This window comes from Rhopilema esculentum, chromosome 18 (assembly GCF_057945365.1).
Source record: "Rhopilema esculentum isolate cy_ngs chromosome 18, ASM5794536v1, whole genome shotgun sequence".
In the NCBI taxonomy this organism is placed as follows: domain Eukaryota; kingdom Metazoa; phylum Cnidaria; class Scyphozoa; order Rhizostomeae; family Rhizostomatidae; genus Rhopilema; species Rhopilema esculentum.
Window position 1 is genome coordinate 5,552,039 of NC_142832.1, and position 22,221 is coordinate 5,574,259.

Consider the following 22,221-nt stretch of genomic DNA (forward strand, 5'->3'; position numbering starts at 1 on the left):
AGTGAAACATCTAAATCGACTTAAAAGTACAAAAAACCTACCCTTATAGCAAAGTATCTCTAATTTAGATCAAATAACAGCAAAAATCGCCAGTTGTAGGAAACGACAACAAACTCAGAGGAAACCCCTCAAGTAGAAACTTACCTAAGTCGCTGTCCCGCAATAACTTTCGAAAAACTGTTTGGAATCGGCTGAAACTTTCTAAATCAACTAGAATTGATGAGATAGAGATGTTTTTTTGGGTCTCGTAAAGTCTGAAGCGGTTTTGATAAATTTTTGAGGCAACGCTTTTTCGAGTTCCATACTGAAGCCTTATAACTCAGATCTGATGAGTCGGTGTCCCGCAATAACTTTCGAAAAACTGTTTGGAATCGGCTGAAACTTTCTAAATCAACTAGAATTGACGAGATAGAGATGTTTTTTTGGGTCTCGTAAAGTCTGAAGCGGTTTTGATGAATTTTTGAGGCAACGCTTTTTCGAGCTCCATACTGAAGCCTTATAACTCAGATCTGATGAGTCGGTGTCCCGCAATAACTTTCGAAAAACTGTTTGGAATCGGCTGAAACTTTCTAAATCAACTAGAATTGATGAGATAGAGATGTTTTTTTGGGTCTCGTAAAGTCTGAAGCGGTTTTGATGAATTTTTGAGGCAACGCTTTTTCGAGCTCCATACTGAAGCCTTATAACTCAGATCTGATGTGCCGGTGTCCCGCAATAACTTTAGAAAAACTGTTTAGAATCGGCTGAAACTTTCTAAATCAACTAGAATTGATGAGACAGAGATGTTTTTTTGGGTCTCGTAAAGTCTGAAGCGGTTTTGATGAATTTTTGAGGCAACGCTTTTTCGAGCTCCATACTGAAGCCTTATAACTCAGATCTGATGTGCCGGTGTCCCGCAATAACTTTCGAAAAACTGTTTGGAATCGGCTGAAACTTTCTAAATCAACTAGAATTGATGAGATAGAGATGTTTTTTTGGGTCTCGTAAAGTCTGAAGCGGTTTTGATGAATTTTTGAGGCAACGCTTTTTCGAGCTCCATACTGAAGCCTTATAACTCAGATCTGATGAGTCGGTGTCCCGCAATAACTTTCGAAAAACTGTTTGGAATCGGCTGAAACTTTCTAAATCAACTAGAATTGATGAGATAGAGATGTTTTTTTGGGTCTCGTAAAGTCTGAAGCGGTTTTGATAAATTTTTGAGGCAACGCTCTTTCGAGCTCCATACTGAAACCTTATAACTCAGATCTGATGAGTCGGTGTCCCGCAATAACTTTCGAAAAACTGTTTGGAATCGGCTGAAACTTTCTAAATCAACTAGAATTGATGAGATAGAGATGTTTTTTGGGTCTCGTAAAGTCTGAAGGTTATTTTATGATAAACGACATGAATAGCGAAACGTAAGTGTATGCAACGTCTTCAGCTTTGAAATTAAAAGAAGTTAACAAAACGATATTTTACAATTTTACCTTTCTTTTTCCCGTTAATATACAATACACATTTAATTAATCGACAAATTATTACGTATAAATTATCAAAATATATTTGCGTACTTGATACAAACAAATTCTCAATCAATATAAAAATTAGCAATAGTCATAAAGATATTATTGATTAATTGAAGTAGGCAAGCGGTTTTCACGTGAAATTTTACATGGTTAATTTTAATAAAGATACATTATATACAAATAGGGACAGGGATGACATGGATAGTATGATAATCATATTGTACATGCGACCATCGTAATCTTGGACAGCTATCAAAGTTCTTAAAGAGAGGAAGGTCCCCGTGGATTTTACTGGCGATTTAGAGCATCAAAGAAAACTGTATTTGCAGGCCTGTCAATGGAGTAAAGCTTTCCTGTCGCTTGTTCGTAAGAAAGGCTATACTTATTCATTATAAATTCTGTCAGGTGCTCTGGTAGCAAGAAGTGCTCTACTATATCAGCGCGCGTGTGACCAAATCTCCTTTTTATATCGTACTTCAATTCACATTTGAGGCCAATCACACAGTCATCATCTTTTGCAACCGTTTCTACGGATAGGGAACTATAGTCCGAGATAATGCGCCTCGTTGAATTTCCAAATGTAGTGCGGAGTTTATCATACAATTCCTTCTCAGCTAGGTTTTTATACACCCTTCTATCAAGTGTTATGAGGGCTTTCATTCGCTCTGACAATTTTTTTCCCCTAGTTATAACCTTGGATTTTGTTGCGTCTGTAAATTTTTCCAAAAATGATTGCATGTCAGATTTAGCGTAATTAATGAAGTCGTTCCGAAAGGTTTTGGTTCTTAGGTGCTTGATTTGATGAAAATATATAGCTGCGTCAGCGGTATCAGTATCCGTGTCACTTTCACTCGACCTAGGTTCTGGCGAGGCTGTTGCGGGATCCTTGTTTCTTTTTATTCCAATTTTTTTTAGCGCTAATTCTAGAGTTTTAGAGTCAACACTACTTTCAGAATTATCTGAAGCGCATTCAAAATTAGTAAATTCCTCGTCAGTTTTGGATGAATCAAGAATCGATTTCAAGGTAGCGAAAGGTTTATGTGTTGATTTCCTGTCTACCTGAAACTCAAAGTTTGAAATTGTTTGGTCACCGGTTTTGGTTGTTGCCCAAAGACTAGAGGCTTTTCTACTCTTTTTCGGTATGTAATCAGCACCATCGATACAAGCATTTCCTATCCACATTCTTATGGGTATAAGATCATTCTCAGCGATCGTAACATCTGTTAATGTGACTAGACAGTAAGCGTTTATGCAAGTAAATACACCGCAGCTGTGTGCATCGTCTTGCTGCTGTAGGTCATGTTTGTCTAATGATAAATACATCCATTCAGAAATTTCAGCTTCTCGTTTTGAAGCACAAAGTATTTTAGAAACAACAGTGTTAATAGCAGACCAGGCATCTGTGTCACCTTTTTTACTGGCAGCAGAGTCACAGTGTACCACCATCTTTTTTTGTGGGTACAATGCAATTATGCTCCAGTGACTTGGAGAGTCTTTTTTAGCCTGATGAAATGGGAAAAAGACGATGTCTGCCTTTAAGATTTGCTCATAATCTTCAATACACCTTGATAGGATATGTCCGGAAGATCGCTTTTGTAAAACAGCTGACAACGCCTGAGATGGCATCACTTCAATATGGAATTTTTCATGAAACTGGAACAAAAGATGCTGCAAAAAGGCCGCTATAACATCACTGTGCAAATGTTCATTTCCAATAATCGTTCTGAATGATTGTGTGGGCAGATTTACTTCGTTAGGGCTGCGTTCAAGCCCAAAGAGGATTTTTTCAACATTGATAAAGTTATGGGGCATCATTTCACATTCCCAAGGAAAATTATTACTTCGCCTTTCAATTTCCAAAGCTACTGAATTGATATATAGAAGCATTCGACAATTTTCTTTGCATTCCTTACCATTAATATATTTTTCTTGAGAAACTGGAAATTGGTTATCATCGTCAAATTTTAGACCTTCACCGAGATCATTAAATATTACGCAGTTGTAATGACCAAACCTGGATGTGTTACCATGATGGACGAGAACAGAAGCAAGACGATAGACACAGGCGTTTCTATGGTACTGACCAGGCAACATGTTGTATAGAGAGAGTGTTTCATTAACGGTTACGGGGCAATGCGAAACTGTGCTGTCCATGTCACTGCCTCGTTCCACAATGATTAAAAGTGCCACTGGCAGTTGCAAATAAAACATTCTATGAGTGAAATTTTTATCTTCGGGTGGGCAGTCACAATCAAAGTCATGAAATCTGTCTTCTGTTACTGTGCTCTCCCAAAGAAGCGACTGAACAGATACGTTAGGTATAGAATTTTCAAATAGATTGAGTGGTAGTACTACGTGTCCTCTCGCAGAGGATCCAGTTTTGCCGCAAGTACTACAGTTGGAAAAACTTAAAATTTTTGTTTGAAAATTCCTTTCCATATCTTCTACACTGTGATCGATTAAGTGCAAAAGGATTTCTTCTACAAAGCTTGCGCCATCATCCTGACGACAGTTTTCACTCTGGTCTCGGTTACGAAAGTATGAAACGATAGCTCTCATATCCGTGGTAAATTTCATTGGGGTAGAAGCAAACTTTTGGTTTTGCAGTTTCTCCCGAATTTTTATAATTGAACTGCAGACAATTGTTTGGGTAGATTGGTATGTAGGCAACAACCTAGACAGCATAGATCCGCAAAGCAAATGAAATGCAGAGTTGCTCCAGCAATTATTGAATTTATTCTTTATACCACGTTCACTTAAGATTTGCAGACTACCTATTTGGGGTATATGTTTTGTTTCCATAGGAAAAATATGTTTTCGAATATACCTTCTGTCTTCGGAAGATAGTGTCGCCCAAACTGAAAATACGTCATCTAGTTCCAACAATTCATGGACCGGTTTAAAGCGAAAATGAGCAATAAGCTTGGGTAGACCGTCAAAGTAGGTTTGCTTGCATCGTGGGCATATATAAATAGGTACAGACTCCGCATAAAAACTATCAATATGGACGCATTTTGCGTGATACCACCTTTCACAGTCATCGCAACTTACCCAGTTTACCTCATCGCTACTGCTATCAATTTCATCTTGCTCACATATTGCGCAGTTTTCCTTTCTACTAAGAGCATCATTAATGTACTTATCCTTTTTTTCTGAAGAAAGGTTTTCCCAGCCCTTAACAATTTTGTTACGAACAAGCGACACGTTCTTCTTCTCCGGTCCAGGCATAGATTTATAGACCATCCTTTTATAAATAGGATACCCTTTTTTGCTCAAATTATTACATGATGGTGACACTTTAAGGACATTCTCCCTGTCATATTGTTTAGAAATTTCAGAGCAATTTTTAGAAACTTTCCTACGCAATTCTTTTTCATTATTTGAAGCAGTAAATTTTAGTTTTTTCCTTGGTGGCTCTTGGAAAGTACCCTTCCTGTCTATTTTCTTTTCCCTGGTATTTTTCTTACCTTTGTCCCAAGTTTCTAGAACGCTATAAGGTTCCTTAGTATCTAATTCTAGTTCGTCATCACTTCCACTTGATTCATCGTGATAACTTATTAACTTCTTAACTCTGTTATATGATTGTTTTGTCTCTTTTGAAACCGTTTTAGCGTCGCAAATATGACTCCGCAGGCCCAAAATAAATTGTCTTTGCAAGCCTCGGTTGTCGTGCCAGGACTTGCTTATGAAATCAACAATCGATTGTTTAAGATTGTTCCTATTCCTTTTCTTCAGGCAGAAAAACTGTTCTGCTACTGAGTTGGTTTTAGTCTCAGGTAATTTGCAGTCATCGTACTCTTGATTAAACCGTTGCAGATCCCCTAAGCATAAATTACTCCATAGAGTTATATAAGGTAACTTTTCGTGTAACCACTTACAGTAATTGGGCATATAGTACCTGTTGGCATCAGTACTGTCATTCTTGTCTTCAAGCTTTACAGATTCTAGCACATGTCCCCAAAACCTGTGCAATTCTGTTTCGTGTTTTTGAGTATCAAAATTACTGTATTCGAAAGATTCTGAAACATCATCAGAATGCAACGCGTCCGACTCGTTGTATTGGTTTTCCTTGTCATCTAATACTTCGCAAAAAGTGTTAATTGATTCTTCGACCGTTGCCAATGCATTTGTAACGTTTTTATCAACATATCTAGATGACAATACAACAGTTGCATTTTTGACAATATTTGCAGCATCATTTAATGAAGAACAATTGACTAATCTTCCAAATAGGCGCATTGCAAAGTGGACACGACTTTTTCCATCTTCACCAGGTCCGCAATCCTTCATAGCATGTTTCCGATTGATGCGCATTATGTGAAATGCACAGATATGTAGAAATGTCTTATTCAAATCTGTAAGCGAAGCACTGCCATTCACTACACGGTAGGTTCTGTTTATATAATCCTGAAGTGGTTCCCCACAAAATTCGCTAAGGGTAGCATTTATAATAGCCATACTAAAATCTAATAGTATTAGTTTTGGTTTAGAAATGTTGCCCTTTCCATATTTCAGAGTCTCCATTTCCACTAATGCACCCAAGAATCTTTTGACAGAATGTTGGTCTTGGTTAGTTGTGATATATTCGGCCACGGGCAATGGAGGGCTTTTTGCAAATGGGTGCTGAACAGTAGCAGTATAATACAGAATTTTTTTAAATCCCCGTAGGTTTCTTATCAACGAGCCAGTTGCGTCTATATGCAAAGCGTATTGTTTAACGTGCTCATGGTATAGCATGACCATTGGCTGATCAATTAGCACAATGCTAATTTCCTCATCGGTAATAATGGGGCGCTGAATATAACCGAAATGGTTTCTAAACGTAGCACATTGCTCTGAAGCTTGCTGCTCGTCTAAAGATTTGATTTTTCTTTGGAGTTGAACAATGTTTTTGTAAATGTTTTCGATTGAATCTGCCTCTTTTCGGGCTTTAGCAGCTAGCTGCTGATAAGCAATGTGACTTTTGCCAGCCTTAGTCATGTTACCTGCAGCAAAAGAATCAGGATCCATTAATTCTAGGTCTGTTCGATGTTTTTCAGATGGCAAAATTGATCTGTCTTCAACAAACAAAGATGTTAGCTTATATTTTTCCTCGTCAGAAATTTTCCTTGCTGCTAAAGAATCCTTTCGATGATAAACGTTACCATCAAAGTGAAAATACATGCATTTTGACAAAAAATTTGGTATGGAGAAAGTTACTTTAAACTGACATTCAGGTATTGTACATTCAGCCTTGCCAGTTAGAATATTGGAATTTGTTTTTCTTGAGCATGTTTTTTGAATATGTGTGTAGCCAAACTTCAAAACGCAAAGTTTATTGGTCTTAGCTACCATTTGCCTTATAAGCGTTTTTCCCTCGGATGAAAGATGAGTTTTTTTGCCTTTCTGACTGTTGTTTATGCTATAAACAAACATTCTTTTTTGCCAATTTTTTGGTAGAGATAATCTTATGCTTTTTCTTTTAATATGGGCCCTGATATTTTTTAAGCCATACTTTGATCTGGACAAAGCTTTTATGAGATCTTGGGAGTATAGTTGATTAATATGGGGATCTTCTTCAATGGAAGTGTCACTGTCGACGTGAAAATTGTCTTGCGATAGGGAAGAAGCATCTCCACTATCAGTTTCTACACACGAATTTTCTGTATCTTTATACGACCTTTCTAAAATACGCTTTGCATAGACTGACACAGCCTCTCCTAAGATAATCCCTACTGCTTTTTCATGACTACGTGATTTCATTTGCCTTTTTAAGCACTTACTTTTTGCTTTTTCTATTATCAGACTATTGCTTTTCTTAGGGGGAATCTTTTCCTTTTCTAGTTTTGCTACATTTGTATTCTTAGAATGTTTCCTGCCTTCAAATTTTTCAGAACCAAATGACGGTGCTTCGGAAACACGCTTGCTCGGAGTACTAGATATGATTGCAGACTTGGTGAAAGATATATTTGCATCGCTTGCCTTTTTCTCCCCCCACTTATTATCGAAGTTAACTAGAGTATTCTGTTCGGAAACTTGCCCACAGACAGAGTCATCATAAAAAGTCTCAATCTTGTCGTTGTTTTCAGAAATTGTTTTGGCATCAAAAGAGACAAAACTTTCATTATTGTTTGGCCCTGGGGAGTTGTTCTCGATAAACAGAATTTCATTTATTACCTTATCAATAGTTGACTTATTTCTGTAATACATGGAACGAAACTTTTTGAGTGCGTTGGGATGATTAGCCCGGGACCTTCCGTAATACTTTTTAAAAATAGCTGCCCAGTCAAAATCATACGGTTTACCATCAGAAGTTACTTTACAAGATTGACATACCGCTTCTGCCAACAACTTTACGTCCGTACAATTCGAGTTTTTCTTGACTCTCCCACCACCGCAGACCACTTTTACAATAACATTAACCAACCCTGAATAAGAAAAAAGAAATTGAAAATACGGAATTTCCTAAAAACTACAGTTACAAAGAATTTTTATCTGTTCAAACTAACATTGCTTGATTCATAATAGAAAAATATAAATTTCAATACCATTACCATTTCTGTCATGCTTCTCATCTGAGGCGTTGCTGATTGTTACCTGCACTGGCTCCGATTCTCTCTGAAGAAGGCAGAAATGGAGGATGGTATTAGAACTGCATCGAACGTTTAAGGGAATGTAAAACAATGGATATTGAGAGGATACTGAGCAATGGAAACAGCTAGACTTAGCCATGAAACTGAAGATTTCGAAAAATTACTACAAACCTCAACTTGTCTATTCTCATCTGAGGCGTTGCTGATTGTTACCTGCACTGGCTCCGATTCTCTCTGAAGAAGGCAGAAATGGAGGATGGTATTAGAACTGCATCGAACGTTTAAGGGAATGTAAAACAATGGATATTGAGAGGATACTGAGCAATGGAAACAGCTAGACTTAGCCATGAAACTGAAGATTTCGAAAAATTACTACAAACCTCAACTTGTCTATTCTCATCTGAGGCGTTGCTGATTGTTACCTGCACTGGCTCCGATTCTCTCTGAAGAAGGCAGAAATGGAGGATGGTATTAGAACTGCATCGAACGTTTAAGGGAATGTAAAACAATGGATATTGAGAGGATACTGAGCAATGGAAACAGCTAGACTTAGCCATGAAATTGAAGATTTCGAAAAATTACTACAAACCTCAACTTGTCTTTTCTCATCTGAGGCGTTGCTGATTGTTACCTGCACTGGCTCCGATTCTCTCTGAAGAAGGCAGAAATGGAGGATGGTATTAGAACTGCATCGAACGTTTAAGGGAATGTAAAACAATGGATATTGAGAGGATACTGAGCAATGGAAACAGCTAGACTTAGCCATGAAATTGAAGATTTCGAAAAATTACTACAAACCTCAACTTGTCTACTCTCATCTGAGGCGTTGCTGATTGTTACCTGCACTGGCTCCGATTCTCTCTGAAGAAGGCAGAAATGGAGGATGGTATTAGAACTGCATCGAACGTTTAAGGGAATGTAAAACAATGGATATTGAGAGGATACTGAGCAATGGAAACAGCTAGACTTAGCCATGAAATTGAAGATTTCGAAAAATTACTACAAACCTCAACTTGTCTATTCTCATCTGAGGCGTTGCTGATTGTTACCTGCACTGGCTCCGATTCTCTCTGAAGAAGGCAGAAATGGAGGATGGTATTAGAACTGCATCGAACGTTTAAGGGAATGTAAAACAATGGATATTGAGAGGATACTGAGCAATGGAAACAGCTAGACTTAGCCATGAAATTGAAGATTTCGAAAAATTACTACAAACCTCAACTTGTCTATTCTCATCTGAGGCGTTGCTGATTGTTACCTGCACTGGCTCCGATTCTCTCTGAAGAAGGCAGAAATGGAGGATGGTATTAGAACTGCATCGAACGTTTAAGGGAATGTAAAACAATGGATATTGAGAGGATACTGAGCAATGGAAACAGCTAGACTTAGCCATGAAATTGAAGATTTCGAAAAATTACTACAAACCTCAACTTGTCTATTCTCATCTGAGGCGTTGCTGATTGTTACCTGCACTGGCTCCGATTCTCTCTGAAGAAGGCAGAAATGGAGGATGGTATTAGAACTGCATCGAACGTTTAAGGGAATGTAAAACAATGGATATTGAGAGGATACTGAGCAATGGAAACAGCTAGACTTAGCCATGAAATTGAAGATTTCGAAAAATTACTACAAACCTCAACTTGTCTATTCTCATCTGAGGCGTTGCTGATTGTTACCTGCACTGGCTCCGATTCTCTCTGAAGAAGGCAGAAATGGAGGATGGTATTAGAACTGCATCGAACGTTTAAGGGAATGTAAAACAATGGATATTGAGAGGATACTGAGCAATGGAAACAGCTAGACTTAGCCATGAAATTGAAGATTTCGAAAAATTACTACAAACCTCAACTTGTCTATTCTCATCTGAGGCGTTGCTGATTGTTACCTGCACTGGCTCCGATTCTCTCTGAAGAAGGCAGAAATGGAGGATGGTATTAGAACTGCATCGAACGTTTAAGGGAATGTAAAACAATGGATATTGAGAGGATACAGAGCAATGGAAACAGCTAGACTTAGCCATGAAATTGAAGATTTCGAAAAATTACTACAAACCTCAACTTGTCTACTCTCATCTGAGGCGTTGCTGATTGTTACCTGCACTGGCTCCGATTCTCTCTGAAGAAGGCAGAAATGGAGGATGGTATTAGAACTGCATCGAACGTTTAAGGGAATGTAAAACAATGGATATTGAGAGGATACTGAGCAATGGAAACAGCTAGACTTAGCCATGAAATTGAAGATTTCGAAAAATTACTACAAACCTCAACTTGTCTACTCTCATCTGAGGCGTTGCTGATTGTTACCTGCACTGGCTCCGATTCTCTCTGAAGAAGGCAGAAATGGAGGATGGTATTAGAACTGCATCGAACGTTTAAGGGAATGGAAAATATGAGACATTTTTAAAGTTGCTTTTCTATAAGTTAATTGTTTTGCTATTGTAAACGCTATATGAATATGAGTTTGAAATACAAAGAAAATTTAAGCTTAAGGATGTAGATAGAACTTGCAACCTTTCTTGGCTTTGGTATCCTTTCTCCTTGCACAACCTTTGCGTACGAACGCTGAAAGTGTTTCAATGGAACTGTGGAGATGCCTAGTTTGCCTATTTTAAGAAAAAATATGCGTTACTTAAAATTCTTATGGTAACCGGGAGGATGTTAATAGCAAGTCAGTAGTTTTTGCTTGTCTTTTGTAAATTCGATATAATATATTTTGACAAATTATTCAATCAATTGATCAATCGATCAATAAATCAATCAAAATCCTTATTGGTGTGTCAAAAATATTAAGCTTACAAGCTGATTGGGGACATAACGAAAAACGTATATAAAGATAGATACTGATATAAAGGTGATAAATCAGAATGAATTTCGTGCAAATAAACGTCCCTAGATGTAAAAATAAGCACTGATACCTTTCAAAGCAGAGTTGGGGCTTGCTTTTTTTGCCATCTTTTGTTCAATTGAGATCTAGGAAGGAAATTCGTAATTTCTATTACCTCTTCGATATTCGTATATAAAACTTAGATATATATTACATATTCGTAGGTTCGGAATAAGGAATTTTTATTTTGCTATAACTACTTACAAGAAGATCGATTGGATCGGTTGCGTCTTGCATAATTTTCCTTCGTTTATGCTGATGAACTTCCGCTAGAAATAGATCAATTTCGCTTTTAATACGCTCGAATATTGATATCACTATGATATATATCTATATATTTAAATATATACAGGAACTATGATATTTGGAATTGGCTTTGTTTTGTTCAAAATAATTGATTACTTTGTTGGTTGTTAAACAAAATTGAAAAGGTTGCACTCACCTTTTGCACGTTGCTGTTGCACTTTCCGGCGCCTCTTTGAAATTTTTGAATTTTGCGCACATTTTGTGTACTAAATAAAAATGCATAAAGAGTTGTAAGTTTCAAAATATATTGTAAACTTAAACTGTAACTTGGTGCTATTTGTGGTTATATGAATAACGACCGAATTGAAGGTATTATTTCGCAAGCATTTACCTGGGAAGGCGCAGTCAGGTAGAGACCAGGATTCGTGTTTGTCAATAGGAAATTGTCCATGACAATACCGCGACTTGTCACTTGACTCCAATTTATCTTTTTCATCGTGGGTACTTCTATGTACCTTTTGGCCACTCTTCTATAAAAAAACATGCGAATAAATTAGGCTATCTGGCGGTATAAGGGTTGTTACAATTCTTTGTGGCTGTATGTAAATGCTTATATCCTTGGAAAATATTTAAATCTTACTCTGCTTCACTTCAAGGTTGACAGGATAGCGTGGGTAATAACCATTTAGCAAAAAAATGTTAAATTAGGCTAATCCTCGTCCAACGTTGGCATTCTGCTTTGGTGAATAAGAACTTTAATTACCTTTTGGAGGTAGTGTTCCTTCTTTTTTTCACGGCTGGCGGTGATCCGATTGCTGTTGGTGGTGCTTGAAGGCAACGACCTTGGCGACCTTGAAGGAAATTCACTGGAGTTGTCAATTTTGCGCCAAGCCATTATTACCATCAATTAATCAGATATGAAACAGCGTTATAGTTGAAAAACATGAAAAAAATAAATCCTTTCACAATCAAAGATTCTAAAAAGTTGTGGCTAAACATCTGTTTTTACAAATAATGATTTAATTAAAAGAATTCAACTTAAAATTTAATGTTTATAATGAGCTTAATAACTGCACTCTCGAAGTTTGTTCATCATTTTCCTTTTATTTTACGATTAATGGATACATATTTTCAAGGAACTATAGGGGATATAAGTAAACAATTCTCGCGCGGAGGTACAAAACAGATGGGACCCTTTTTTTTCCAGATCAACCTTTCCGTTAAAAAGACGTCGTTTCCGTTAAAAAGCAGCCTTTGTTTGAAGTAAAATATTACTCTTCAATAGAAATGGCTAACCTTCGGAGCGATGGTGCCGGAGTTCTCTCCATAGCCACGCCGGGCATTGGGGCTCTGGAGCAGGTTGTGGTGGAGGAGAAGGCGATGAATCCTGGACAGCAGCTTGAAGTGAATTCATTTCTTTCTTCAAAAGACACAACAACAGTGGGATGCCTTTGTCCTCACTTATGTGAAGTCCGTCTTTCCATGACCAAAGACGCGGATCGCTGACTTCAAAGTTCGGTGTCACGTCAAAGAAGTGAACCCCAAGTTTCTGGCACTCTTGGTCCATCACTTCTTTGTATTTTGCCTCGCGAATCCAAAATTCGTCTAGACGCGGCAATATCGATAGTGCAACAACCTTTTTAAAGATAAACTAAAATGTTATATAAACCTCAGGGGGGAGGGGGAATAATGTTATTTGCTGTGCGGAATTATGGGTACAGTTTTCATTACGTTTGAGGAATTTTTGGTCACATTTTTTCAGACATGTGTGGCATTATGGGTTCAAATTTTTTAACCAAAATAGCACGTAATGTAATGTAATGTGATTTACTGTAATGTAAATCTAACGGGTATGAAATATGAGAATATAAGAATCCCGAAAAGCATAAAAGTTAACAACAAAACGAAGCACTTTTCGAACTTTCTTTCTTAATATTTATGAAAAGGAAGAATCGAAGAGCTGGTAACACAAATATTTGAATGTCTCATAAATTAATAGAGATGTAATTGATAAAATTATCAGTTACCTTTGAAAGCGGGAATCTTTTCTTGACTGCGAGAAGAAGCCCATGAAAGTCACCTCTGGCCCTATCCATAACGACGTGCTTGGAGAGATCATTTGTCCCAACAAGAAGAACGACCCACGAAGGGGTCTTGCTTTCGGGAATTTTGGCGGCCAGAATTTCTTCTTTTACATGGCTGAAGCAACCACCTGGCGTTGAATTGACGTACCAGTTTGTAGGAACAGGAACGTCCCCCTGAACAAGTGGGCGTAGCTGCGAGTCAGAGAACACTGCGACCTGTTAAAACAAGGTTAGCAAAAGTTAACTTGGGAAAGAAATTAGACCTTCTGTCCAAAACTATTAGTATTCCCTCTTTATAAAGACAGGTAAAAACAAAATATATCGAATTGATCAGACAGTAATTTCACAAGCCCATGAGAAGATCATATCACAAAAAGTGAAAGTAACAGAGTTAACTAAGGTCAGTCTTAAATTAACTTACCAAGTCTTCGGCATCCTCTGTAAGCTGATTGACAGAGCGATTTTGCTTCCCAGAAGCACCATTCTTCCAGAATTTGGCCTTTGACCTTTTGCCAGTTCCTTTGAAACCCTCACCCCGAATTCCCCATGTTCTTGTAGCAGCTCCGCTTTGCAGAACAAGTTCTAGCGTATCACGTACTGACATGGTCACAAACAACTGCGTATAACCTTAAAACTGACTCAATGGCAATTTGAACACGACTAACTTGGTTAACGAGCGAAATCTTTAAATATCACATGCAACAAACACCTTTTCAATGCAGAAACGTCAATTAATCTAAAGAAACCATTGATGAAAAGAAAAGAGCAGGAAGATGGCATATTGCAATAGCATAGAAATTGCATGGTGACGTAACAAATAACTATTAAACAGCTTGTTATAGAGTGTCATGAAAAGGTGAATTCACACCTAGGTGGTTGACCCTCCTTCTGAAAGAAGACTGTCATGTAACCTTTTTTAGAACCTGTAAATGTAGTTTAAGATCTTTATGGGTATAAAATAATCTCAAGTGCTGAAATCATTTAAATAAATAGTGACAGGCTTTATCGCTATGCATGTTTGATTTAAATTTCTAGTTCGTGAGATAAAATTCTCAAACAATCCTAAAATCACACCTTATTTCAATAAAAAGTAAGAGCATTAACCGACATTGAATACTAACAAAGAAGAAGAAGCAATTAGTGAATGCTCTATACAACCAGGTGTAGGTGTCACGTTGACGTAGGTGTCAAGTTGGCGTCAAAAAGCATTAACAATAAAACATTTCCACACAAAAAAGGGGAACAAAAACTGTATATACCTCACCTAAACTAGGAAACAAAAATTCCATGCCTGGATTCATTTACACCAAAAACCTTAGTTCTGCGCTAGTTGCGATTCCGTTTTCTTTTCAAAAGCGTAACTATTTTGGTTCCGGTTGGCGTAACTATCATTGCCTTCTCCTGACATGTTTCCTCACAAAGCCAAATTTCAGGTAAAAACCCAAGACGCTTTAGAAATAAACAACCTAAGTTAGCATATTTTCTTTCAGCACTTTTTGGCAAAAAACCCCTAAAATTGGTCACAAAAATTTTATAGAATATAAAAAGCCAATCAAAAACTTGTTTTCTTCATACAACATCTAAAACATTTTAAAGATAAAATCAAGACAGTAATCAAACATTATTTTAAAACAGATTCAGACAAGTTTGAACGGATCCATCATCAAGCAAGGCAGATCTGAGTTGTAAGGCATATACACTTACGTTTCGCTATTCATGTCGTTTATCATAGGAAAAATATTTTCAAAGAAGGTTCGAAAGATCGATTAAAAAACCTATCGAAAGTGGTGTTCTTTTCCAACGCTTACAAAAACTTATCAAACCTGCTTCAGACTTCATGCTTCAGTATGGAACTCGAAAAAGCGTTGCCTCAAAAATTTATCAAAACCGCTTCAGACTTTACGAGACCCAAAAAAACATCTCTATCTCATCAATTCTAGTTGATTTAGAAAGTTTCAGCCGATTCCAAACAGTTTTTCGAAAGTTATTGCGGGACACCGGCACATCAGATCTGAGTTATAAGGTTTCAGTATGGAGCTCGAAAAAGCGTTGCCTCAAAAATTCATCAAAACCGCTTCAGACTTTACGAGACCCAAAAAAACATCTCTATCTCATCAATTCTAGTTGATTTAGAAAGTTTCAGCCGATTCCAAACAGTTTTTCGAAAGTTATTGCGGGACACCGACTCATCAGATCTGAGTTATAAGGCTTCAGTATGGAGCTCGAAAAAGCGTTGCCTCAAAAATTCATCAAAACCGCTTCAGACTTTACGAGACCCAAAAAAACATCTCTGTCTCATCAATTCTAGTTGATTTAGAAAGTTTCAGCCGATTCTAAACAGTTTTTCGAAAGTTATTGCGGGACACCGGCACATCAGATCTGAGTTATAAGGCTTCAGTATGGAGCTCGAAAAAGCGTTGCCTCAAAAATTCATCAAAACCGCTTCAGACTTTACGAGACCCAAAAAAACATCTCTGTCTCATCAATTCTAGTTGATTTAGAAAGTTTCAGCCGATTCTAAACAGTTTTTCGAAAGTTATTGCGGGACACCGGCACATCAGATCTGAGTTATAAGGCTTCAGTATGGAGCTCGAAAAAGCGTTGCCTCAAAAATTCATCAAAACCGCTTCAGACTTTACGAGACCCAAAAAAACATCTCTGTCTCATCAATTCTAGTTGATTTAGAAAGTTTCAGCCGATTCTAAACAGTTTTTCGAAAGTTATTGCGGGACACCGGCACATCAGATCTGAGTTATAAGGCTTCAGTATGGAGCTCGAAAAAGCGTTGCCTCAAAAATTCATCAAAACCGCTTCAGACTTTACGAGACCCAAAAAAACATCTCTATCTCATCAATTCTAGTTGATTTAGAAAGTTTCAGCCGATTCCAAACAGTTTTTCGAAAGTTATTGCGGGACACCGACTCATCAGATCTGAGTTATAAGGCTTCAGTATGGAGCTCGAAAAAGCGTTGCCTCAAAAATTCATCAAAACCGCTTCAGACTTTACGAGACCCAAAAAAACATCTCTATCTCATCAATTCTAGTTGATTTAGAAAGTTTCAGCCGATTCCAAACAGTTTTTCGAAAGTTATTGCGGGACACCGGCACATCAGATCTGAGTTATAAGGCTTCAGTATGGAGCTCGAAAAAGCGTTGCCTCAAAAATTCATCAAAACCGCTTCAGACTTTACGAGACCCAAAAAAACATCTCTGTCTCATCAATTCTAGTTGATTTAGAAAGTTTCAGCCGATTCTAAACAGTTTTTCTAAAGTTATTGCGGGACACCGGCACATCAGATCTGAGTTATAAGGCTTCAGTATGGAGCTCGAAAAAGCGTTGCCTCAAAAATTCATCAAAACCGCTTCAGACTTTACGAGACCCAAAAAAACATCTCTGTCTCATCAATTCTAGTTGATTTAGAAAGTTTCAGCCGATTCTAAACAGTTTTTCTAAAGTTATTGCGGGACACCGGCACATCAGATCTGAGTTATAAGGCTTCAGTATGGAGCTCGAAAAAGCGTTGCCTCAAAAATTCATCAAAACCGCTTCAGACTTTACGAGACCCAAAAAAACATCTCTATCTCATCAATTCTAGTTGATTTAGAAAGTTTCAGCCGATTCCAAACAGTTTTTCGAAAGTTATTGCGGGACACCGACTCATCAGATCTGAGTTATAAGGCTTCAGTATGGAGCTCGAAAAAGCGTTGCCTCAAAAATTCATCAAAACCGCTTCAGACTTTACGAGACCCAAAAAAACATCTCTGTCTCATCAATTCTAGTTGATTTAGAAAGTTTCAGCCGATTCTAAACAGTTTTTCTAAAGTTATTGCGGGACACCGACTTAGGTAAGTTTCTACTTGAGGGGTTTCCTCTGAGTTTGTTGTCGTTTCCTACAACTGGCGATTTTTGCTGTTATTTGATCTAAATTAGAGATACTTTGCTATAAGGGTAGGTTTTTTGTACTTTTAAGTCGATTTAGATGTTTCACTTCAAGTATTTCGGTGTAGGTCGCTTGAAATGAGGGCCTGCTATGACATCGCGAGGGTCGGTCGCCATTTCAAACTTGGATCGTGTCAAAAAAATTGGAGGTTTTTTCCTTATTCTAGCGATAATTTCGCGTATCATCTAGAAACAACTATCAAAACCAACGGAAAATCCAGCAAGGTTTCTGTCATTCAAAGGCCTTTTGGCTACTTGCTTTACTTTTTTTATACGAATCGATTAAAGTCCGAATGTCTATTTGCAATGAAATTTAGGCCGTGTCAAAAAATTTTCGACTTTTTTGCTCACCTTTGGAAGTATAGCGCATCTTATTATGAACAAGATACATGAATCAACAGAGAATCCAGCCAAGTTTCTCTCTATGAAATATCTTTTTAATATATTTTATAGTTTTTTTGTAAGAAGCAATCAAAGTCCGAATGTCTATTCGAATGTCTATTTGAATGTCTAAACGAATGTCGCACGCTAAATAGCGGAACTTTGCCTCTGCTCTGTAAATCTCCTCTCCTATTGTGGGGTCACTGATAATAACGGTCCGCAAACCAAGTAGGCTGTCCTTACAAACCGGTCCGTACTTTCGTGCCATCGCCAACTGTACTTCATGACTGAGCTTACCACCATTCTTCACATGTTCGAGATTTCCCAGTATAGGCCATAACTTTGGGCCTGGCAACAAATCAAAGTCGCGCAGGTCCTTTGTATCAGTAGTCTGTGAAAGCACAGTGATTTGCCTCTTTGCGAGACCTGCAACCTGCCAGTTGCTCCATTTGGTTATCAGAACAGGCTTGCGAAAGTGCCGGATATTGATCATGTCTAAAAGGGCCTCCAAAATGTGTTCCAGGAAGAGCCACCACTGCCAGACATTGGAGTGTACACTGTTGCGCTGCTTATACAACCATTCGTTTATCACAGCCGTGCTTCCGCAAATGACAATGCGGGTTTCCTTAAACGAGGCTGAAATTTCCTCAGATTTCCTTAGACGTCATTTGAAATTTCCTCGGATATTTTCTTGAAAGTTCGAAACTTAATTTAGAGTGAACATAACAATTTTCGCTAAATTGAAGCTTTATTTCAGCTATAAGCTTATCGTTCATGTCTATAAGTATGCTGTGCATCTGATATCTTTCGGTATCAAAATATGTACCAAGAATTGCCTGCTGACTTTGTGTAGATCGATCTTTTTTCGTCAATGATCAAGGAGATCGTGTTAGTTACCTTGTAGCTTTTGGCAACCTTTTCTTAAAAAAAAGAACTTGACGTATAAGGTTAGTTGTCTTTTGTTTTCCAAGTGAGACTCTGCTTAATGTCTTATCCTTGGGATATATTGATAGGCAAATTTTTTTCTGCAATGAAACTAGCAATTTTAAATTCCATCCTTGCAGCTTCCTTGTCACTTGGGCCAGGCATGGAATCAATTTTCTTGTTTGTTGTTTCCAGTGTTGCTGACCTTGCCATAACTTCTTTATGGGCAGAGTCTTGATATATCGCTAGAGCTGCTTTAGAGCAGCATACTTTCATCTTACCCACTTGGCACCAAGGTTGAAATTTGCCAGTGTCATTAGTTATCTTCTTCAACTATTGCTTGAATGTAGGGATTGTTAAGCCATGAATCATGCAACTTTTGTTCATATTACTTTTTGGAAGGCTTTACCTTCGCTTCAACGTAATTACGTTTCATTTCTACTCGCTTAACCCAACCTTTTCTTGACCAAAGAATGGTGGACTGATAAAAATAGTTAACAGTAGCTGACCTACACCAACAACACAGCAGTCCAAAGGGATTATCTGAGAAAATTTTCTTTAAAACACCTATGTGCATAAAGGCCGATTTCCACTAGGCGAATTCTTTCGCGCGAATCGAATAAACTTTCATAGCGATAGAGTAGGACCGTGATCTACTTTCTGCGAATCAATTTTTTTCGCTGCGAAATCTGAGAACATGACACCACGCATGCTCACATTGGCAAAAATTTGATTCGCACGAAAGAATTCGCCTAGTGGAAATCAGCCTTAAGTAATTTCACACATCAAATCGATTCAATAAAGCTGTTCTGACAATCCAACAGCGAGGAATCACAAACAATTAAAATCAAAAATGAAATTTAAAATTTCCTCAAAATATCAATTTCCTTAAAAATTTCCTTAAACGGACCAAATTTCCTTAATCTGAGGAAATTTCCTTTAAAGTGAAAGCACTGTATCACAGTAACAGTATCACGGAATAGGTTATGCTACAGTATTCGTCTCCCATAACAATGGTATTGTTCTACCAAAACAAAACAATGCGTCACACTTGCTCCATTTTGCTAAGCCTGTGCTCCAGACCCTTAACCTGAAGGAAGAGGGTCTGGAGCACAGGTTAAATTTTGCAGGCTTGCAAGCTTGCAAAACATCAATTTGGTTTATATATAATCAATAAATTATCAGAAATGTGTTATCAGAAATTTCCTATATTAACTCCAAATTCATATGTTCTTAATGATCCGATTCAAAATTTTTTTTTGCTTATTTAGTCAACTAGAGCAAGATATTGTGGTGGGTTCATTATAAGGAGGCCAAAATCCGCCTGACCGCACCCTTGTTTCTCCAAAATTCGTAAACCGTGAAGTTTTGTAGCCAATATCCGTAATTGTAGCAATACCATTCAGTGGCGGCGCCAGGGGGGGGGGGTATGGTCTACATATTTTTGGTCTAGACTCTTTTTCAAAACATGGTTTATATATGTCTTCTAAAAACTGATTAAAAAACGCTAGGTAGGGGTAGATCCTATTTCCTAAGGAAAATTACCCTGGTACAAAGAACTGAAACGAGGCTTAATGGGCGTGGTCTCACTGCTCATGTTACCCTCCCACCCTGCAGGGGCTGGCAACGCCACTGTCACCATTGCCATCAAACATGACAAATATTCGATAACCGAACTTAAATTTAGGCCAAACTGCATAACCGCGAATCTTTTAGGCACTCGCTTTGACCAACATATCAAAACCCTATATCATAAGAAAAATCAAAACGTGAAAGCATTTTCTAGGGTGGTTAACTCCCTAAATATAGGCAAGACATAATTACTATACAATTCCTTTCTGCTATCAAATTTCAACTTTTATCCTCTCATTTGGATTTTCTGTGGAAAGCAATGTAATGAGGAGATAAATCGAGTACATAAATGTGCACTACGCTTGCTGTTTTGTGATTATGAATCCACCTTTGAATGTCTCCTCACAAAGAACAATGAAATAGGCATCCACACCAAAAACTTACCGAAATTAATGACAGAGATATACAAATCATTAAATCATGAGAGTCCTTCATTCATTAAATAGTTTTCCGTACAGAGGAAACTGACTTAAAATTTACGAATAAAAAATACGCTGCAACTTCCGCCTACCAAAATGATATTATTTAGGATAAACTCATTGGCATTCGGGAGGAGCATTCTCTGGATTACCTTGCCTGATACGATAAAAAATGAGGAAAACGTATCCAAATTCAAAAAGGCATACATGCCTGGAATGGAGACAAATGTAGCTGTAAAATATGTAAATAGGTAGATTGATATTGTAATTTTTTCTTTTTATGTATATAAATAGTTGGTATTAATTCGTTCTACATATTTCTGTTTGTATATTAACTATTGCTCTAACCAACTGTAAATAAAGAGATATTATTATTAATATAATTATTATTATTATTATTAAAAAATTGTCAGCAATAATTATACGCACATCCTATTATATATTCTGTATGCGCAATAAGACTTGGACAAACCCTGAACTGCTCTCTTTCTAAAGATACTACGAACTCTTATGATTTTAGTTATATATTAAAACTTTTGTAAATTAGTAGACTTGCATCCAGGCTAGCCGATAGTAACTACCTGTAAAGTGAGGTTACTGTTGTATGTAGAAGAATATAGAAATAAAAATGTTTTCATTATTATTACTATTATTATTATTATTATTATTATTATTATTATTATTATTATTATTATTACCAGTCTTCCATTCTTTGATGCTCAAACAATTAGCTGTAATAGGTAGTAATTCATGTTTATGCAATAAGTAGCTTCTGTAAAATAGAAAGAAACCTTTGTATATTAAAGAAGAAACCCTATACTCGGATCAGTGACAGCTCATGGTGCGTCTCAACGTTGCATTTTAAGCCCAATGCTTTTTACCCCCGTGTTCTCACTTTGCTTGTTGAGAAAACGAACCAGCATTTGTCTGAAGGTCGGCTTGCTTTTCAAAATTTCGCAACATATGCAAATGCACAGATAATGTCATTGTTTTCACGTCGCATAATATTCCATGTGGTAGGAGCATTCGTGGCACTTATGGGAATAAGTCAATTTCGAATAAAAAGACGAAGAAAATTTAGAGAAAAGAGAATAAAGCGAAGAGTGAAATGAAACTCCGGTTTATATGATGCAACTTTGATATATGATGAGTTTGATTAAATGGTGCAAAGCGCCATACAATGTAAATTTTGTCTTCGCCCTAATGCACATACCCATATGATGCACTTACCCATTGAATCAGACAAATGAATAGAATAATAACCTTTAACGATGGGGATTAAGACTCGCCTCCCCAACAATTGCATTTTGTAAAATTCTTTAGAATTGCACGAAAATATTCTTAGATTTCTCGAAAAAATCACTTCAAAATTCGCATTGGTAAAATTTGTCAGAAAATACAATATTGCAAATCCCGAGAAGTGCTTTTGTTTGATTCCGTTTCTTTAATAAAGAACTATCTCTTCATAAAAAATATGGTGTTAAAACTTTATACACTCATCGCCTATATTTAGACAATATGTGCTTGCGTGTCATTGATAAATGCAAATGCAGTCAACCTTAAAACTTGGTGACATTGCTGAAAATTAATTCACAAATTTTTATAAAAATACTACATATTTCGAGAGCCTCGATA

At 37.2% G+C, this 22,221-nt stretch overlaps 2 protein-coding genes across 9 annotated transcripts in view; both read right to left on the minus strand.

The window, feature by feature from the left end:
• The window catches only part of LOC135681003 (1,25-dihydroxyvitamin D(3) 24-hydroxylase, mitochondrial), a 28,148-nt gene extending 9,921 nt beyond the window's left edge, over window positions 1-18,227 (minus strand). The window contains exon 1 of the mRNA XM_089113625.1: window positions 17,779-18,227. Within this exon, the coding sequence (XP_088969751.1) occupies window positions 17,779-18,104 (326 nt within the window). The 5' untranslated portion in view covers window positions 18,105-18,227. The remainder of the gene's footprint in view (window positions 1-17,778) is intronic.
• On the minus strand, window positions 1,038-15,575 carry LOC135693651 (uncharacterized). Of its 8 annotated transcripts, XM_089113642.1 has the most exons (15): window positions 14,555-15,575; window positions 13,712-14,213; window positions 13,234-13,506; window positions 12,503-12,842; window positions 11,970-12,057; window positions 11,598-11,736; window positions 11,403-11,472; window positions 11,165-11,229; window positions 10,992-11,046; window positions 10,588-10,679; window positions 10,339-10,401; window positions 10,130-10,192; window positions 9,921-9,983; window positions 8,033-8,102; window positions 1,040-7,912 (listed from the first exon to the last, which is right to left on the minus strand). In XM_089113642.1, exons 2-15 carry the CDS (start codon window positions 13,892-13,894, stop codon window positions 1,794-1,796), a joined length of 7,683 nt encoding a protein of 2,560 aa, XP_088969768.1. In that variant the 5' UTR covers window positions 13,895-14,213; window positions 14,555-15,575; the 3' UTR covers window positions 1,040-1,793. The 8 variants fall into 8 exon arrangements, with proteins under 8 accessions (XP_088969775.1, XP_088969774.1, XP_088969768.1 ...); XM_089113643.1 differs by having other exon boundaries at window positions 8,039-8,102; window positions 13,712-15,575; XM_089113644.1 differs by lacking the exons at window positions 9,921-9,983; window positions 10,130-10,192 and adding an exon at window positions 8,876-8,938 and having other exon boundaries at window positions 13,712-15,575.
• Window positions 18,228-22,221: the final 3,994 nt, after the last annotated feature.